The sequence below is a fragment of the Chiroxiphia lanceolata genome, chromosome 1 (assembly GCF_009829145.1).
Source record: "Chiroxiphia lanceolata isolate bChiLan1 chromosome 1, bChiLan1.pri, whole genome shotgun sequence".
NCBI lineage: Eukaryota > Metazoa > Chordata > Aves > Passeriformes > Pipridae > Chiroxiphia > Chiroxiphia lanceolata.
Window position 1 is genome coordinate 54798555 of NC_045637.1, and position 19126 is coordinate 54817680.

Sequence of the window (19126 nt, forward strand, 5' to 3'; positions counted from 1 at the left end):
AGCAAGAAGCCTGTCTCCCTTTGCTGAGCATACAGTTGGAGTTAGTGAGCCTTGCCTTATCTGAGGTACCTTCTTCAGAGTTGTACACTTTTCCAATGGAATGCCCTGCACACGCAGCAAGGAGGTCATGCACTGAACTCCTAAGTTCAGTTTCACCAGCCTGCAGCACCAAGATTTGGCATCATGCCATTTGAAGAGAATTCACTGTGCCAGTGAGCATCCTGGCAGCAGCCTAAAGAGCAGCACACAGCACTCTATCTGACCAGCATGACTCAATCCAAGACCCCTTCCATGTGATTTTGAGAAGTGCCACACACACGCTGTTACCACAGCTTTCAACTGGAAACACGGAGCTCAGCACTTCTCCAAATCTTACAAACAGGTACTCAATCGAGAAGCTCCAACGCACCAGCAACCCTTCAAAAACTCTGGATCCAGTAACAAGGCTTTTACGACCCTTTGGTACTCAAGAGGCTTCATAATGAAGAACACACAAACATTTAATCTGTTCCAGTTTCAATTTACTGTAGAAAAATTAAGGCTGTACAGTTTTTTTCCCCAGCCTTTTTTAAAGTGATTTATGATAGCGTTCTCCAGCCATAACTACATATTGGTAATCTTTTGTTCACACAAATGCTGTTGAAAAGAAGCCCACAGCACCTCTGTAGCAGAGAAGCTGGTCTAAAAAAAAAAAAAAAAAAAAGGTGTTTTCACATGAGACGCAAGATCATTATGTCACAAAGACCATTTTACAGCAGTTAGTAAAGTACAAAGCACCCCATACCACATTTACCATACAGACAAAAATTACTAAATCTCAAGCATTTTTTAAAGTAACAGTAGAAACTGAGTAGCATTTAAACACAAAATATTAAACAAATAATTTCCCTATGAGAAAAATATCTTTAAAATATTACTTTGCGGCTCACAAACATTTACTTATACACTAATACCTATGGTTTGCAACGTTTTATCACCATTCAGCACAATGAGTTTAATCTGCAGATTTTCTCCCTCCTGTTACATACTTTCGTGTACGTGTTACCAAAAAAACACATTTATCATAGGATACATGCCTACAGAAATAAACAAAATGTAAAAACCACAATGACCATGACTTATTAGCTTCAGTGTTTAAAGTCAACAGGATAAGCAAAAATGTCTAGAAATATTACTGTAATTATTACAGAAAAGATACTTACATGGACTAACATCTCTGTATCTGTTTCGATTTCTGTTTTCTGGATATTTTGCAACCCTGTGAGGGTAGTCACTGGATTTATGCCGGATTTCCTTTAAAAAACAAAAACGTGCAGTTAACTTATAGCCAGCAAGATGATTAAGATGAATGTTTTACACATCCTATTAATTAATCACAGTTATTAATAATTAACATTTTAAAGCCAACTTTTATTGCACCTAGTGCAATTTCACTCAGAAAATGTGTCTCATTCTTGGCCAAGCTGTTGTCATTTAGATCTTCCTACACTTGGCTGACATAACCAAACGAAGATAAGCACAACTTGCTAAGCAACTGATGCACCAGGATCAAAGGGGAAAAAAACCCAACCAGATATTTATTATGCTTACAGTTTACCCTCTGACTTCCATGTTATCTCCACAGCAATAAGAGACTCAGATGGAACTTCCACCAGTATTCCTGCTGGCTCCTATACACTGACTGGCAGTTTAAAGCCCCACAAAGGTAACTGAACTCATTAATGATTTTATGGCTGCTGTTAAGAGCCATATGATTATTCTTGGTGGTTTGATGGTTCATCCCAAACAGTCGTAGTTAAACATGAACCAATATAAGAAAGAACTCTAGAGTCACAAATATCAGTGTGAAATCACACCCTGCTTCTCCCTATGCATTAATACAAATCTTTCAATAATATGTCAGATACTCAAACAGACTCATTCATACGCTATTTTAAGGATCATACTGTTCACTTGTTCTGAATGTTCAGCTTTATTAATTTTTTTGCCTCTAAGTGCATCTTTTCCACAATTTCACTAAGATATACAGATTTACCTTACGTAGACAACTGAAAACAGCCTCCAATATATTCAACTCTGTCTTTGCATCTCTGTACCAATGCCATCCCAGCAGAGATGTTGCATGATACAGAATTAACAGTATTTTACTTGGAATTCTCTTTTTGTTTTCAGATTATGTTGCTGCATTTGATCATTATGTCCCAAAGGGCATTTAAACTTCTCATTACAACTGAGCATTCTTTGGTCTTCTCAATGTTTCCACTATCTTTGTCTTCAAATTTTCTTAATGGCCCAGTCTATTCCTGGACAATGAACACAGCTGGAAAGGACTTCAGCGGAAATCCACCATACAAAAGAAAGCTCCATTTTTTAGCATCTGGTGCATGACCTTATTTTAAGTGCAGGACCAACCTGTAAAGAACATAAATCCCAATGTGGAGAGGCAACTGCCAAGCACCAGTGCTCCACATATTTCTATAAAAATCTCTTGATCTATTAGGGTTTTTATTTTGATACAGCACACTGGAGTTTCTCTGGTTTACACGACTGACAAGCTTTGGGAGCTTGCACATGGAATGAATGGATCTGGCAGGCATTCACACCCCAGTTCCCATGAAATGTAAATTTTGTATTACTCAGTAACAGGATGCAACATATTTTGTTTTTAAAAGCACTGGCATCGTGGGTGCACAGAAGCACACCTGCACTTAAGTAAAGAAACATTAAACGAGCTGGAAACACTACTACAGTGACGGGGGGGAGGGCAGGCTTGCTATAAAGAAACAAACCTAAGGAAGTTCAATGACCATTTCTAAAATCAGTTTTCCCACATAATATCCAGCCATGACACAGAATACCCTGAGTTGGAAGGGATCCACAAGGATCATCAAGCCCAACTCCTGACCCTGCACAGGATAACCCCAAGAATCACACCATGTGCCTGAGAGTGTTGTCCAAATGTTTCCTGAACTCTGGCAGGCTTATATTAAATGTTACTTATTTGAAGTACAGATATATTCGAAACCGAAATATATGAAATATTGAAATTATGTATTTGAATCACATATAAATCTAATAAATCCCTAATTTAACAGAGAAAAAGTACGATGTGAAGTCAGCAAAGAGAGCTTTGTTTTTTGGTTCTTCTTCCTAATTTTTGAGAGTGCTGTAAAATATTGCTAGCACAAATAACGGCTCTAGTGATACTAGCTGACAAAAGTCTATTTTATGGAAGTGACTGCTGTTGAAAGTTCGTAATCTCGTTGTTTCAACACAGAAAATGCAAATACTGCATCTTTTGAGAGGCAGCCGCGCAGGACCCCCGCAGCAGCAGCCAGGCTTTGCCAAGGCAGCGAGAACGGGCGCTGAGGAGGCAGCGCGGGTGCCTGAGGAACCGCGCAAACCCAGGGGCGACACCGAGCCTTGGCCGAACCCACGTTATGGGGCACAGCTTCCCCCACGTACCGCAGACCGCGGGGGTCCCGAGCGGGCCCCGCTCGGTTCAGCCCCGGCGGCACCGACGCTGAGAGGCGCCGAGCCCGCGCACGCGCCCCGCCCCGCGCCTGCGCGCCGCCGCCTCCCACACGCACCCCTCTCCCGGGGCCACCCTTCATGCGCATGCGCGGCGCCTGCCCGCGGCTCCGCTGCGCGCACCTGAGGGCGAGAGCCGTGCTGGCCCAACGACTTCCGCTCTCCCCGCTGCTGAGGCGGCGGCGCGGACTGGGCACGGGCGCTGCCGGCCCGCGGCCCTCTCTGGCCCCCGCCCTCCTTCCCTCCCGCTCTCCGGCTGGAGCCGACCATCCCACTCGGCTCACCAGATAACGCGCCTGCCAGTCGTTCGTGGCGTCGATCTCCTGAAACTCCTGCTCGATGGCGGCGGACATGATGGCGGCGGCCGGCAGGGCACGCGAGCCTGTCCGCGGGAGGCCGGCCAGCGACCTCGCAACCGCTCGAGAGCTGCCCCCCGCCTCACGGGAGCGGCGGGCGCGCACATACGCTCGCGACCGGGTGTACCGGCGCCCGGCGCATGCGCGGCCCTCGCCCCGCCCCCCGAGGGCCGGTGTGCCCACGCCCCCCGAGAGGAGGAGGCGGTATGCACCTGGGGTGACGTCACAGGGGGCGGGGTTGTCCTGCGGCAGGCCCTGGGTCTTCGGGGCTTCGAGCGGTTGTTGTCACAGGATCACGGAATTGGTCGGGTTGGAAAAGACCTCTGAGATCATCGAGTCCAACCTGTGACCCAACACCACCTTGTCAACTAGACCATGGCACTGAGTGCCATATCCAGTCTTTTCTTAAACACCTCCGGTATGTGACTCCACCAACTCCCTGGGCAGCCCATTCGAGTGTCTAATCACCTTTTCTGTGAAGAAAGTCTTCCTAACTTCCAAACTAAAGCTCTCCTGGCGCAGCCTGACGCTGTTTCCTCTCGTCCTGTCACTGGTTGCCTGGGAGAAGAGCCCCATCCCCACCTGGCTACAACCTCCTTTCAGGTAGTTGTAGAGTGATAAGGTCTCCCCTGAAGCCTCCTCCTCTCCAGTCTAAACACCTCCTGCTCCTTCAGCTGCTCCTCACAGGACTTGTGCTCCAGACCCTTCACCAGCTTTGTTGCCCTTCTCTGGACCCGCTCCAGCACCTCAGTGTCTTTCCTTTATTGAGGGCCCCAGACCTGAACACACTATTTGAGGTGTGGCCTCGCCAGTGCCGAGTACAGAGGGAGAATCACTGGTCCTGCTGGCGACGCTGTTCCTGATACCGGCCAGGATGCCATTGGCCTTCTTGCCCACCTGGGCACACTGCTGGCTCATGTTCAGCCGCCATCGATCAGCACTCCCAGGTCCTTTTCTGCCGGGCAGCTTTCCAGCCACTCTGCCCCCAGCCTGTCGCGCTGCATCTCTGTCCCGATGTCACTGAGCGGACACGGCTCTCTGAGGGTGCATGAGCGCTTCCATGGAGTCCCCATCCCGGCTCAGCGCCGCACCCCCCGCGCTGTGCTCCGTCGGCAGCCGCCCGTTCTCAAAAGCAGAAGTGTCTGTTCCATACGGACGTATGGAACAGACAAATCACGGCGGGGCTCGCCGTCCCGAAAGCAGAAACGCCGCGTCCCGCCGCGATTGCCTCACTGGGACAGGGAGTCCCTCAGGGAGCAGCTCGGCAGACGCCGAGCAAAGCCGAGGGCCGGGCGGGGGCAGCGAGCGCTGCGGGGCGCGGGCGGCGGGGGGGAGAGCGCCGCTGGCCCCCGGGCAGAAGAACAGCGCCTGCGGCTCAGCAAAGGTCGCTGGGTAACGCCCAGAGCCTTAAAAATGTGTTTGTGAATTAGTGCCGCAAAGGGGGACTATGTATCATCAATGTCTATAAGTATCTAAAGGGAGGGTGTCAAGAGGATGGAGCCAGGCTCTTCTCGGTGGTGCCAAGCAATAGGACAAGAGGCAAGGGGCAGAAACTGACGCACAGGAAGTTCCACCTGAATACGAGGAAGAAATTCTTCACTGAGTGGGTGACTGTGCACTGCAACAGATTGCCCAGAGTTTATGGAGTCTCCCTCACTGGAGATATTCAAGAACCGTCTGAATGTAATCTTGTGCCATGTGCTCTGGGATGACACTGCTTAAGCAGGGAGGTTGGACCAGATGATCCACTGTGATCCCTTCCAACCTGACCCATTCTGTGAGAGGTTACAATGCCTCCCCAAAACCTGGTGACAGCCCTGCCCTCCACCCTGCTGCCTCCTCTCCCATGGGTCCCTGTCCTGAACCTTAACTCCTGGCACTCTCTTTTCCTGTGGCAGGCTCTCCCCAACTCTCAACATGGCCTCTCATGGACTGGGAGGTTTCACAGGTAACATTTGGATATGCCCTCTCCCACCCTTGAGGGGCCTCCACCCCTCACCGGGCCCCAGCTGCTCCCCTGCGCTCTCCTGCTCTGTTGCCACTGGGCCTCCTCCACCCTGGGCCCCCTCAGAGTGTCCTGACACCAGTCACGTACACACAGGCAGGGGCTGAGCATGTTAAACATGGTGTGGCTGACACATCTGAAGGAAGGACGCCATGCAGAGGGACCTGGACATCCTTGAGAAGAGGGCCCTCAGGAACCTCATGAGGTTTAACAAGACCAAGTGTAAGGTGCTGCATCTGGGTGAGGGCAACCCCTGGTATCAACACGGGCTGGGGGATGAACAGATTGAGAGCAGCCCTGTCGAGAAGGACTTGGGGGTGCTGGTGGATGAGAGGCTGGACATGACCTGGCAATGTGCACTCACAGCCCAGAAAGCCAGTTGCATCCTGTGCAACATAGCTGTGCCCAGTGTGGCCAGTAGGTCAAGAGAGGGGATTCTGCCCCTCTACTCTCTGGTGAGACCCCATCAGGAGTACTTCATCCAGCTCTGGGGTCCCCAGCATAGGAAGGACATTGACCTATCGGAGTGAGTCCAGAGGAGGGCCACCAAGTTCGTCAGAGGGATGGGGCACCTCTCCTATGAAGAAAGCCTGAGAGAACTGGGATTGTTCAGCCTGCAAAAGGGAAGGCTTAGGTGTGACCTAATTTGTGGCCTTCCAGTACCTGAACAGAGCCTGCAAGAAAGATGGAGAGAGACTTTTTACAAGGGCATGTAGTGATAGGGAAAGGGGGCAATGGCCTTAAACTGAAAGAGAGTAGATTTAGGTTAGATATTAGGAGGAAGTTCTTTGCTGTGATGGTGGTGAGACATTGGAACAGGTTTCCTAGAGAAGTTGTGGATGCCCCATCCCTGGAAGTGTTTAAGGCCAGGCTGAATGGGGCTCTGGAGCAGCCTGGTCTTGTGAAAGGAACTCCCCTTTCCATGGCAGGGGGGTTGGAAGGAGATGATCTTTAAGGTCCCTTCCAATCCAAGCTATCCCATGATTCTATGATCTATAGCCTCGATGATAACCAGCTGCACAGTCCTGCATGTGGCTGTGCCACCACTGTGGTTCCCCATTCAACTAATAGTTTTGAAACGGACTTCTGGTTTTGACATCCAAATACCTGCCATTGAATGCTGTTGCATTTCTATTCTGTGGTACAGTGCTCCAAATCCACTGGCTGATGTGCTTCCTCAAGTCCTGCAAGAAAAGCTCATGTCCTGGACACCAGCGGACTGCACACTGGACACTTCAGGTGCCTCTGAAGCAAAGCTGAGGGGACAGTATGAATCAGTAAGTTCTTAAGAAGTTTATCCAGGTAACTCAAGGAAATGTTGCACAAGATTTTCTTAAACTGTGGTTTCAAGCTTTGAAATTGATATAGGGAATGGCTTTCCTGGATTTTTCTACCTGCAAGACTGAGGCACAGGTCATGTCTGTAGTTCTCCAGTGCTCTCTAGTTAATCAGTGTTCTATATGTGATCTGTTTTGAAACAAGTAAATAAGACAATATTTGTGAATTATGTTTATGATTTTTGAAGTACAGAGAAGAATCCAAGTGCCCACCCTTGAGGTAATGATTGGTTTTCATTTGAAATAGGTTTCTTTGAATTCATGTTTCAATTAATAAAATCATTCTGAACCTCAGAAAACTTACATTGCACAAGTTGAGTGTAAGAAAGTGAATAGATACACAGAAACTGTCTGCCAAATAACAAATTTCAATAACAAAATTAAAATATACACCTTCCTCTTTGATTTTATTCTTTGGTAGGCTTTTCCCTGTACATAAACTTGCTGACTAATCTGTATTTATAGCATTTATGACATGAGAAGCTTGTGCTTGCCACCGCTTGTGATATTTGGGGATGTAGTTCATACGGGGACAGCAATGTACTCATGTTGTTAGGAAAGGGAGTTTCATGGTAGGAACTATGTTTAGAATCTGTAACACAAATGAGTGCCCAGAGACAGCTCATGGAAAGCTGGTTTAAAAAAGCAATAACTTGTAAACCAGGAGTTTCTGAAGAAATTGCCATTGTCTGGTTTTGGGTTGTTGTTTTACTGCAAATATGCTGAAAATGCTGTACCAGTTCTCTGGTTTTTTGGGAAGTGAGGCCAGGATAGGTCCAAGACTACAGTTATAATGGTCTGTGGAGGAGAACTGTATACACAACGTAAAGCAAGTACACTCATTAGAAAACTTTATTTATTCTATTGCCAATAGTGTATTCCCACTCTGTATTAGCTGTGCAGCCAAACCCATATGAACTACTACATAAACCCTTAAACCCTTGAGATAGCATGAGACACGTGCAAAGCAGGATAACATAGTTCCTGGAAAATCTGGTATGATGTTAGTGTTTTCTGTCTTAGTATAAACACAAACAGGCAGTTAGTGCAATGTTTTCTTATTAAAATGTCTGATAATTTGAGAAGCCCCTTGCTGCACTGACAGAACAGTCACCCTAAGGTAGTCGGTATCCACAGCAGTTCTGATTTCAAAATTAGCTTTGGTGCCCTTGAAGACCAATCAAGTCAATTTTAAATGTTTTTTGTCCAGTGACCTTGGCTGAACAATTAGCTTTAGTACCAGTCTGGAATGAACTAAGTGTTTGTTCCTCCATGTGTACTTTTTTGGTCATTCACTGGAATTACTTAAGCACCATTTATTGGAAATGATCTGGTTTGTGCTGCTTTTCTGAGAACCATTTTGGATATTGGTAGGCTAAGAACAAATTCTTCCCTGAGGTGGTTTTGTTCACAAATACACTCCACATCAATTTTAGCTGTTAAGGAAGAAAGCTGTAATGTGCTTAAGCTTGCCACGATGTGAAAGGATGAGAACAAATAATTACTGATTTAAGTCTTGTAGCCCAAGGCCTAAAGGAGAACAGGATCCTCCCTTCCCCCACGAGCTGGATAGGACTTGAAACCCAGAAGGGCTGGCCACTTTCTGGCATCTGGTAGGGAGCAGGAGAAGCTGGATGAAAAGGTCCAATGGTCAGGATGAAACAGATTTCATTTATTGTGTGCATTTACAGTGTAGCCATTGTATTTCAGACTTTTGGGAACTGTATTCCTTGTTCAAGTGAAAGTTAAAATTCCCATTACCAAAAGTGGATGTCAGTGCAAATACTTCTGAACTATATTGTTGCTTTCCTCTCCCTGCCCAAAACTGTATGCTGGCATACAACAAAAGGAAAAAAAAAACAACAAAAAACTCCACTGCAAGCCCTTCAAAATGTATGTAGCAAAATGCAAATCCTTGTAGCAGTGCCAGGAGCAGAAGTGCAAGGGGCTCAAACAGGTTTGCATTCAGCTAAGAGACTGTGTCGCATCAGAGGTCCACAACAGTGGGATCCTAGTGTCTGATAAAAACCAGTTCTGTAGTAAAAGTGATGGGAGTATGGAAGAGAAGGGCAACATAGCTGTGCCCAGACTATAGGATTGCCCAAATTGTTGCCTGGAGTTCTGTGTAGAAGAAATTCATGGCCAAGGAAGAAAGGAAATACTAAGGTCTACTAAGGAAGTCTGTTTCATAGGCCAGAGATCTGTGCCAGTCTGTATGGCCCTGGACTCCTACGGTGAAGCTGAAATACTTGTGGAGTATGAAAAGAAAAGTGTAACTGGCTGAAGTGCTGTCATGAGTGAATGGACACACTAGCAGGCAGAAAGGGCAGCTGGCCAGGATGTCTGAGGGGTAGAACAACTTTAGGCTCTGCTGAGGCTTTTTGTGCCCTTCCAGCAACCTAAGCTGGGGTGTGCAGTCAGCCACAAAGCCTAATGCCTATGAGTCAATGCAGGGGGTGTGGGGTGCAGCTACGGGAAGAGGAGGAGAACCAGTTGCCAAGAGAAAGATGACTCTGAGTTGTTATTTTTCTTGCTTGTAGAGAGGATCTTGCTTGCTGGGAATGATTTGTCTGTTACTTGATTTTCTGTCCCTCTTTCCTTTTCATCATTAGCTATAGTGGAATTTATTGAAGTCATGGTTTGCAAGTGAGAAAGTCTAATTCACTGAGTGTCCAGAGTGGCTTGATGTCATTCCACAGTCCTGGCTAGAAGATAACTTTTTACTAGAAATGGCACCTATAGAAACTGCCTATAGCTGACATAAAGTTTTCACATTTGTTTGAAGGTCACTGGTTTATTAGATTTAAAAATTATTTTCCTCACAGACTGGACATGGCTGTTCATGCTTAGACCATTCTAATCTCGCAGTTATTATTTCAAAGCATCACTTTACCTGCATAATGGTTAAAGAAGTATCTAAGCAGCAGTTCTGGAAACACCTTTATGTTGCCCAGTGAGTCTTTAACTCACATTCTCTTACAATTTTGAAATCATAGTATCATGATCTTGTAGCTTGTCTGTAGCACAGATTCTGTATTTTAGTGGTTTTCATGATTGATTAGATATATGTTCATCTACATTCAAGATTATCTTTCAAATTGCAAAATGAAGGGCATTCTTTGAATTACAGCTGAAAAGATTGTGATGCACCAAACCACTGTTATTTGCTAGGACAAGTTCTGGTAAGAAAATACTTTTTAGCAAAAGAAGACTTTTTACTGAGGAGTAACAATAAATGTGTCTGTTACAAATTTGTGTTCTCAATTTTATATTCCAGGTTTTATTTGGGTTTCCCGGCATCTGAACAGAGCAATTATGACTATTTTCAAGGGTGTAAAAATCTCCAAATTGTGTTTGCCTTTTTTTTCCCTCCAATAGCTTGAAATAAAGTAATAAAAGCCCTCAGATGTAATCCATTTTGTAATTTATATTTCTGCATTAGACAACCTGAAGGGCCAGTAACAGGAAAGGGTTTTCTTTTACTACTAGCTGTAATAATGATTTAAAAAATCTTATTATTATCAACTTCATAGAAACTTAAATTTACCATATGGTGGTGGGCCTTCAACATGTGTTACAATAATTACTTCTGTCTTTCCTGTGCTAGCAGAGGTAGGTCTGTGCAAGGTTTGTGATATATTTGCCTGTTTTTAAGTTGACATTAATATATCCAATTTCATACAATTTCCCGTATAAACTTGTCCTGTGGAGATAATGAGCAGTCCTGTAGGAGCCACATTCTCTGAGTCACTGTTTTGATGGCAGGGTTCCACGAATGTGCAGCTAGTTTTGTCTGCTGAGATGTCCTTTGGTATGCTACATAGAACAAGGTGTTCACACTTGAGTCACTGTGGAACAGCATCGGATCTTGTGAGGACCATGAAAAACTAGATAAAAATTCGCATTGCTACGTTTACATCGCAGGGCAGGATTGTGATAATAGATGCACCTCTCTTTTTCCCTTGAAGTAAATCAAAAAGCAAAGAGGAAAATACATTTTGCCTGTATATGGCAAAGAGCCATGAAGAAATTTTTAATTTTTCACGTAGTATGATTTCCTACAAAAATCAGTTAGTAGTGCATATAAAATTTATCTTTCCTTTTTTTTTCTTTGATAATGTCTCTTATAAAAATGTCTTTGAAACTAATCTGCCAAAGTAAGGAGTCTTAAAAAAATCTGTTTTGCATAACAAGTATGATAGAATTTCTGAATGTATGCTATGTTGCCTTTGGTCCAGACATTTAAAACCTCTAATTCATACCCTTGTGCATGTGAATGGGCTGTAACTGCTAACCAATTTGTTTGTTTTCTCAGAGAAAGAAAAACTGAATGTAATGTACTGAAAGAATGATCCATAACACACGTTTTCCAATTGGAATGCTGTCAAGGTCTGTAACATCTTATTTTAGCCAGTGGAACAGTTCCAGCAGTTCAAGTCATGACATGACCACTTACTGGAATTAACAACCTGGGGAGAAAAATGACCTTGTGCAGAACGTGTCCAGTATCAAAACTGCTGTATGAAAGTGTCTGGATCTTTTGAATTTTATGTCTTTTCTTTTTTCCCTACTCTCTCACAGTGTACAAAGAGACATCACTAGTCATCAAACAATACTATTTTCCTTTTAAAAACTTTCTGGTACCATTCCTCAAGCAGACCCCCACATCTTCTTTGGTGGCAAACATTCATACCCTCTAAATACACTGGAGGCAATTTATCCCAAAGAAAACACATAAGATGTCCTAGTACACCATTTTCTTTATTTTGCCACATTCTTATATCAGAAACGTCTTGCTTGTGTCTTAGATCACTCAGAGTCAAATTCTTCTCATGATTTAAATATACAGTTATGTTACTAACACAGATTTGCAGTAATGGAACAATGCTACAAAGACATAACAAAACAAAGTATGTTGTTAAGATTATATTTGTCAAGAAATATCCTCCAGGGTCACTTTAGCATCTCAGGTAGCTTCTACCTCCGATTCTCTTACACTGATTTTGGAACCTCTATTCACTTGAAATTTATTTTCATTATCAAAGATGGCTGTTTTCTTCTTACTATCCCTTTCTTAAGCACTGAGCAGAAATGATAAGATGCAGAGCGAAAGCAAAGGCGTTTTCTTCTTTTGTGTGCATGTGTTCAAGACCACCTTAGTTTTGCCCTTTGTTTTTCTTGATTAAGAAAGAACATTTAGTTGAGTCTGGTGATTAGATTCCTGAAAGTGATACTGTGAGGAGGGGATTAGGAGATACGACTGCCATAAACCCATGTCTGCATACCTTAACAGGTTGTTACATTAACATTTATATAATAATTCAAATGGTCCTGATTTCCCTTTTCTTCTCAACATATTGGTAGTACCTTCTACATACTATCATCAGAAGTTATAAATGCACAATCTAATTTCTAGATACAAAGTATATCTTGGCTGGTAAATGCCATACGAGGAATAATATAGAATCATAGAATAGAATCATAGAATCAGCTGGGTTGGAAGGGACCTCCGAGATCATCGAGTCCAACCCTTGATCCACTACCGCTGCGGTTACTAGACCATGGCACTAAGTGCCACATCCAGTCTCTTTTTAAAAATCTCCAGGGATGGAGAATCCACTACTTCCCTGGGCAGCCCATTCCAGTGTCTGATTACCCCCTCTGTAAAGATATTTTTTCTAACACGTAACCTAAACCTCCCCTGGCACAACTTGAGACCATGCCCTCTTGTCTTGCTGAGAGTTGCCTGGGAAAAGAGACCAACCCCCACCTGGCTACAACCTCCTTTCAGGTAGTTGTAGAGAGTGAGGAGGTCTCCCCTGAGCCTCCTCTTCTCCAGGCTGAACCCCAGCTCCCTCAGGCTCTCCTCATAGGACTTGTGCTTGAGTCCCTTCACTAGCCTAGTTGCCCTCCTCTAGACCTGCTCCAGCACCTCAATATCCTTCCTGAACTGAGGGGCCCAGAACTGGACACAGTACTTGAGGAGTGGCCTCACCAGTGCTGAGTACAGGGGAAGAATCACTTCCTTGGACCTGCTGGCCATGCTGTTCCTGATATAGGCCAGGATGCCATTGGCCTTCTTGGCCACCTGGACACACTGCTCATGTTCAACTTCTTGTCAATCCAATATGACAGCAGCTATCATGAAATTAGAAGTGGGATGTATTATTTGTGAAATGGACACATACACAGTCTTTGTTCTAGAGGAATGTCTGTTCTGGGGAAAGTCAAATCCTATTATGCCAGTATTTCTTTGTCCCAAGAAAAGTGGTAAGGATAATGAAGTGTTAAGGACAATTCTCACCTAATTTCCAGAGTTTTAGCAACCTTGGAAAGTAGGATGAGACAGACAGCTGAAGGAGGTAACTGCATCAGTCATTACAGCTAATTTTGCTGTCAAATAGGTGTCAACGTTATGCAATATTACAATAGAATTTACACAATTCTGTCACAGCAAGTGGAATAAATCCTGACTATATTTGGACAGGAGATTCCAATGAAAAATTATTATGTTTCTAAAACATAAATATATATGCCTTCTCTTTCTTTTATCTCTCACTTTCCTTAGAGAGGAAGTATTTGGGACTGCTTTGTTCACACAGAGGAGTGACTGGTTAATAAGTTCGATAATTGATTAGATTAATGAAATCTATTCTGCAAGTTATACACCTCCAGTTACTCTAACTGGAAACTTACATGCGCAGCATTTTATACAATAGTTTTTGTTATGCAAGTTGCACATAAGTATACCTTTAAATCTACGAAGTGTTACCCAATGTGATGGAAATTATATTAGCTAGAATTACCAAGTGCCGACTTTTATTTTTCTTGATAATTTAAAAATATTTCTACAAAAAGTAAGGCAGATAGTTTTAATGATCATGCAGATAACTGCATTATTAACTCTTGGAAATGTACCTCTTTCAGGATCAGATTATAGCATTATTAGGGAGAAAATGGAAACAATATTTTTGCTTTGACTAATCTGTGCAAGTCAGCAGATGGTGGTTAAGTAGATTCTGTGCACTGTTCATTTGTGTGTTTATACTCTGTGCATAATACTTGTGTATATAAATATCATCTGTTCCTGCTGTCCTCCCACAGAGCACCACAATGTGCCGTGTACTTTCTTTGTATTTCAGATATCTCAAGGGCATGGGCTCAAGAGTTATTCTCAGTACCTAGGAACAGTAGATCAGCCACTCACCAAAGATGCAGGCATCTGAAATAATTGTATTTCAGCTTGTTCAAAAGCAGATACTTTGGGGAAAATGTTGAATAAGTTGTGTGGGTAGAAATTATGTCTTTTAGGCATACATTGTTTCCTCCTTTACATGGCAGTGGGTTACTTTGGGCACGAAGCTGGTAATTACCTTGCTGGTAATTAGTATGACTTACCTGACCTTTGCTGAAAGGAGCATTCACTGTTCAGCAGTTGCTAATAAGCCTCCACAATAGAGCTGTGTGGGATGTTCAAAGTGCCAGTAATCCTAAGGCATGTTGTGAACATGCCTCAAAATACTCAAGTGCTCTTTTCAATGCGTTCATATGGTGGATGCTCTCTCATCTTTGGGCTGTATTTCTTTTGGCATGTGCCTTGAGTTTTCAGTTTAAGTACCTGTCACAACACAAACATTCCTTGTTCCTGTAAGGCCAAGTGACCATGCTAATTTGTCCATAGAAAAGAGACTTAACAGCACGCAGACCTGATTTTTCTCTTGCAACAGTGAAATTTTAAGATTTAGAAATAATTTAATTGAAAATACGTTAACATAAACTATGACCATACAGTTTACGCAATAACAATTTAAAATTACATAAATTCTTTGCTGCAACTAATGACTGGTCCTTTGAGTAATCTGTCCTCATAGCAATTCATGTTGGGAATTTCTCCTTGTTATGATTTTGATCTGGCAGCATCACTGGGTTGAGAGATATGATGAACAAAGTGGTTGGTGATTAGTATCAAGCCAATGTACATTTTCTCTTTGAAGGGAGTGCACCCTTATAGCTGCTTGTGAGGCAGCGTTTTTGTTAGCGAGAATTTTACTGGCAGAGGAAAAAATTCCAGTGAATGGGAAATTAGTTTTTGTAGTCATGTGTCTTCCAGAAATTCAAATATGCTTCCCCTGGAATCTTGTCTGGTATTTCATTACATGTTCTTAATCAAGATGTTTCAAATGGTTTGAAAACAATGAACTATTATTTTTGTCAGAATAAATTCATCACATTTCCTTTCAGAAATGTCAGAGGGAGGAGGAGTGTTTAGCAGAACTCTAGGGAGCCTTTCGGTGTTCTCTCTACTGGAGTCTGAAATGTCACTGTCCATTTAACATTTGCTGATATATATTATCTGGACTCTGCCCCCAGACTGTTCCTTAGCTAAATAAACTCCATCTTGTTATGCCCCACAATGATCATATATAAGCTATATGCAGCATATGCAATTCATAAATAGGTGATTCCAGGTCTATAATATGGTTTCCCTATACACCATGTAGAAATTTGAAATTTGAGGCAGAGAGACAGGGTCTATTCTACATAGGAAGAAATTAAAGTGTCATTTAACAGTCTGAAAATCTTGGCTATGCCCTTTCAGAAATATTCCTTGAACTCTGAAGCTGTCTGTAAGTACAGCCTCTTGCCCTAGCTGAGATTCCTGTTAGACCCAGAAGAGAAAAGATTGTTATTCCTTACTTTTAGATACAAGAAAATGGCCCCAAGTATTATTGTTTTGTTGAAAGTCATAAGTATAAGGCTCTTTTTGGGATGGGCCATGAGTTTGTTCAACTACTGCAGAGTTATATTAATGTCCCTGTACAGCTGCTTAAGTATATTTTTTTTAATGGGTAATCCTGTTGTTTTTGGAGAATATATGGTTTTCCTAAAATGCTAATTTCAAAAGCTCTTTAGCCTATTATAGCTAAATATCATTTTAATGAAGCATGTTTGTTACACTTCCCAACAACAAAGTATTGATCATGTAACAAGAGTGACAAGCAAGTTACTTCCATAGTGAATACTGCATTGTGTTGTCATCTTTCAAACGGTGTTGAAACCACCCTGCTGCACTATGAGTTCAGATTTGTACCAGACAAACATTTAGATATTATGGCCTAATATAAATACTTCTTCTTTTTCCAATTGAAAAAAAAAATTCTTGAAGTCGTTTATTTGTACTGACAGGCAATGCTGTTTTAACTTTAGAGTCTTTATTTTATTTCAACAGGGAATAGCAGGGCCAGCTGCAGGTACAGGCAGTGTAGGCAGGTTGCCTATGGATGCAGATGTTCAGGGCGGCACAATGGTCCCAATAAAGAGCAGCCAAGTTCTACTCTTTCTTCTGCCAAGGCCTTTCTCCTGTGAAGAGGAATACCATGACTCTGAGCTGTTCATACCATGTGAATAACTGATTTCTACCTTCTGACAGCAAACTCTCTCAGCCTGAGTAATTTACACTTTTATACTGTAAGGATGTATGTGTTATATGGTATGTGTGCATGCTTTAGACTCACTCTCAGAGTGAGTATGCACCAGCTGCAGTAGCAAACCTGACTCTTCTCACTCGGTCCTATCTCTGCCCCGTCCCTTCATGGGAGCAGCTGAGCCCTGGCAGCAGTGTGGGAGATGTAAATGATGAATTATTTACTGCTTGAGAGGTAAGGGCTGTGGGCAAGGAGAGGCACAATCTCCTGAAACTAGAGACTGGAAGGCTGGGATCCAGATGAAGTAGGCCTCTTAGTTCTACTCCTAGTCATTCAAAACCCCACTGAATCTTCTCAGTTGGTTTCAACAGTGGATCTCCCTACACCTCCCTCTTCTCTTTCCTCCATGCTCTTCTTCACGCACATCCACCTTCCACCACCTCCATGTTCTATTGTATACAGACTCTACTACTGCTGCATAATTCAAATTTTCCTGTCAGTGGAGGTGCCTTGAGTCAGCTCCAGTAACCAACCACTTAAAATTTTCCAGTCTATTAAGCAGATCACATCAAGTTGTATGCTCACTTCAAAAATGGAAGAAAAACTCCAAATAAAGAAAAAAATAATCTAAAGATATACCTCTGGTAAATGAAATTCAGTCACATACAGGATGGATGGCATCCCTGTGTAACATGGCTCAGCCCTGCTTCTGTGCCATTCGTCAGCTGTGCCTCCGCCTCCAATCCCACAGAGCAGGAGTGATGAGGGAGCTGGCAGAGGAGCTCACTGAGCTCTCTCCATCACTTATCACCAGTCCTAGCTAACTGTGGAGGTTCCAGATGACTGGAAGTTGGCCAGTGTGATGCCCATCCATAAGAAAGGCTGGAAGAAGGATCTGGGAAACTACAGGCCTGTCAGCCTGACCTGTGTGCCTGGCAAGGTTATGGAGCAGGTCATCCTGAGTGCTGTCACCCAGCACCTGCAGGACTGCCGGGGAATCAGACCCAGCCAGCATGGATTTTGGAGGGGCAGGTCCTGCCTGACCAACCTGATCTCCTTCTGTGACCAGGCAAGTTGCCTGGTGGATAAGGGAAGGCTGTGGATGTGTCTATCTGGACTTCAGCAAAGCCTTTGACACTGTCTCCCACAGCATACTCCTGAAAAAGCTGGCAGCCCACGGCTTGGACAGGGGCACTCTGTGCTGAGTTAAGAACTGGCTGGATGGCCAGGCCCAGAGAGTGGTGGTGAACGATGCTGCATCCAGTTGGCAGCCGGTCACCAGTGGTGTCCCCCAGGGATCAGTGTTGGGCCCAGTCCTTTTTAATATCTTTATTGATGATCTGGACAAGGGGATTAAGTCCACCATTAGCAAATTTGCAGATGACACCAAGATGGGGGAGAGTGTCAATCTGCTGAAGGATAAGAGGGCTCTGCAGAGGGACCTGGACAGGCTGGATTGATGGGGCGAATCCAATAAGTTCAACAAGACCAAGTGCTCAGTCCTGCACTTTGGCCACAACAACCCCATGGAGCACTAAAGGTTGGGGACAGAGTGGCTGGAAAGCAGCCAGGCAGAAAGGGACCCGGTGGTACTGACTGACAGCAGGCTGAACATGAGTTAGCAGTGTGCCTGGGTGGCCAAGAAGACCAATGGCATCCGGGCCTGTATCAGGAACAGTGTGGCCAGCAGGACTAGGGAAGTGATTCTTCCCCTGTACTTGGCACTGGTGAGGCTGTACCTTGAGTACTGTGTCCAGTTCTGGGTCCCTCAGTTCAAGAAGGACATTGAGGTGCTGGAGTGTGTCCAGAGAAGGGCAATGAGGTGAAGGGTCTGGAGCACAAGTCCTCTGAGGAGCGGGGGTATGTCCTATGAACGAGCTGGGGGTATTCAGTCTGGAGAAGAGGAGGCTCAGGGAAGACCTTATCAGTCTCCACAACTACCTGAATGGAGGTTGTAGCCAGGTGGGGGTCAGTCTCTTCCCCCAGGCAACCAGCAGTAAGACAAGAGGACACAGTCTTAAGCTGCACCAGGTGAGGTTTAGGTTAGACATTAGGAAGAAGTTCTTCACAGAAAGAGTGGTTGGGCATTGGAATGGGCTGCACAGGGAGGTGATGGAGTCACCTTCCCTGGAGCTGTTTAAGGAAAGACTGGATGTGGCACTCAGTGCCATGGTCTAGTTGACAAGGTGGTGTTGGGTCATGTGTTGGACTCGATGACCTCAGAGCTCTTATCCAACTGAGTTGATTTTGTGACTGCCATCTGCGGCTCCATCCCATCGGTCGAAGGCTGAAGAGGAAAGGCTCTAGGATTTGCTCCTTCTCTCAGTAGCACCGCTCTTTCCCCTCACAAGCAGACTGCTGAAGGAGTTTGCTCATGTGTGGGGTCACTGAGAGACTACTAACTCTTGAAGGCAGAAGTCCTTCTTCAAACACAGTTCACCAAACCCTGTCTGACCCCACTATCCAAATGAC

The 19126-nt window shown here is 44.2% G+C and overlaps 2 protein-coding genes across 5 annotated transcripts in view; one reads left to right on the top strand and one right to left on the bottom strand.

Moving 5' to 3' along the window:
- PTPN2 (protein tyrosine phosphatase non-receptor type 2) overlaps nucleotides 1–4039 on the bottom strand; it is a 29072-nt gene extending 25033 nt beyond the window's left edge. The window contains exons 1-2 of one of the 2 annotated variants that reach the window (XM_032688001.1): nucleotides 3816–4039; nucleotides 1203–1293 (exon numbers count right to left, since the gene is read on the bottom strand). In XM_032688001.1, coding sequence (XP_032543892.1) covers nucleotides 1203–1293; nucleotides 3816–3884 — 160 coding nt within the window. In that variant the 5' untranslated portion in view covers nucleotides 3885–4039. The remainder of the gene's footprint in view (nucleotides 1–1202; nucleotides 1294–3815) is intronic. The other variant, XM_032687992.1, reaches the window with a different exon arrangement.
- Nucleotides 4040–4922: 883 nt separating this feature from the next.
- LOC116786891 lies at nucleotides 4923–17562 on the top strand. Of its 3 annotated transcripts, none has more exons than XM_032688016.1 (3): nucleotides 4923–5279; nucleotides 7040–7169; nucleotides 16459–17562. In XM_032688016.1, the coding sequence occupies exons 1-3, from the start codon at nucleotides 4936–4938 to the stop codon at nucleotides 16636–16638; spliced, it is 654 nt and encodes a 217-aa protein (XP_032543907.1). In that variant the 5' UTR covers nucleotides 4923–4935; the 3' UTR covers nucleotides 16639–17562. The 3 variants fall into 3 exon arrangements, 2 of the variants coding, with proteins under 2 accessions (XP_032543907.1, XP_032543917.1); XM_032688026.1 differs by lacking the exon at nucleotides 16459–17562 and adding an exon at nucleotides 9842–10447; XR_004357107.1 differs by lacking the exon at nucleotides 4923–5279 and adding an exon at nucleotides 5665–6119 and having other exon boundaries at nucleotides 16459–16563.
- The last annotated feature ends 1564 nt before the right edge of the window (nucleotides 17563–19126 follow it).

What these genes read in the sequence shown, in the direction of transcription:
- LOC116786891 (XM_032688016.1), top strand. Translation starts at nt 4,936, where the DNA reads ATGAGCGCTTCCATGGAGTCCCCATCCCGGCTCAGCGCCGCACCCCCC. An exon ending in GGCTCAGCAAAGGTCGCTGG is followed by an intron (nt 5,280 to 7,039) that starts GTAACGCCCAGA and finishes TCTGTGGTACAG; the next exon opens with TGCTCCAAATCCACTGGCTG. An exon ending in TGAGGGGACAGTATGAATCA is followed by an intron (nt 7,170 to 16,458) that starts GTAAGTTCTTAA and finishes TTATTTCAACAG; the next exon opens with GGAATAGCAGGGCCAGCTGC.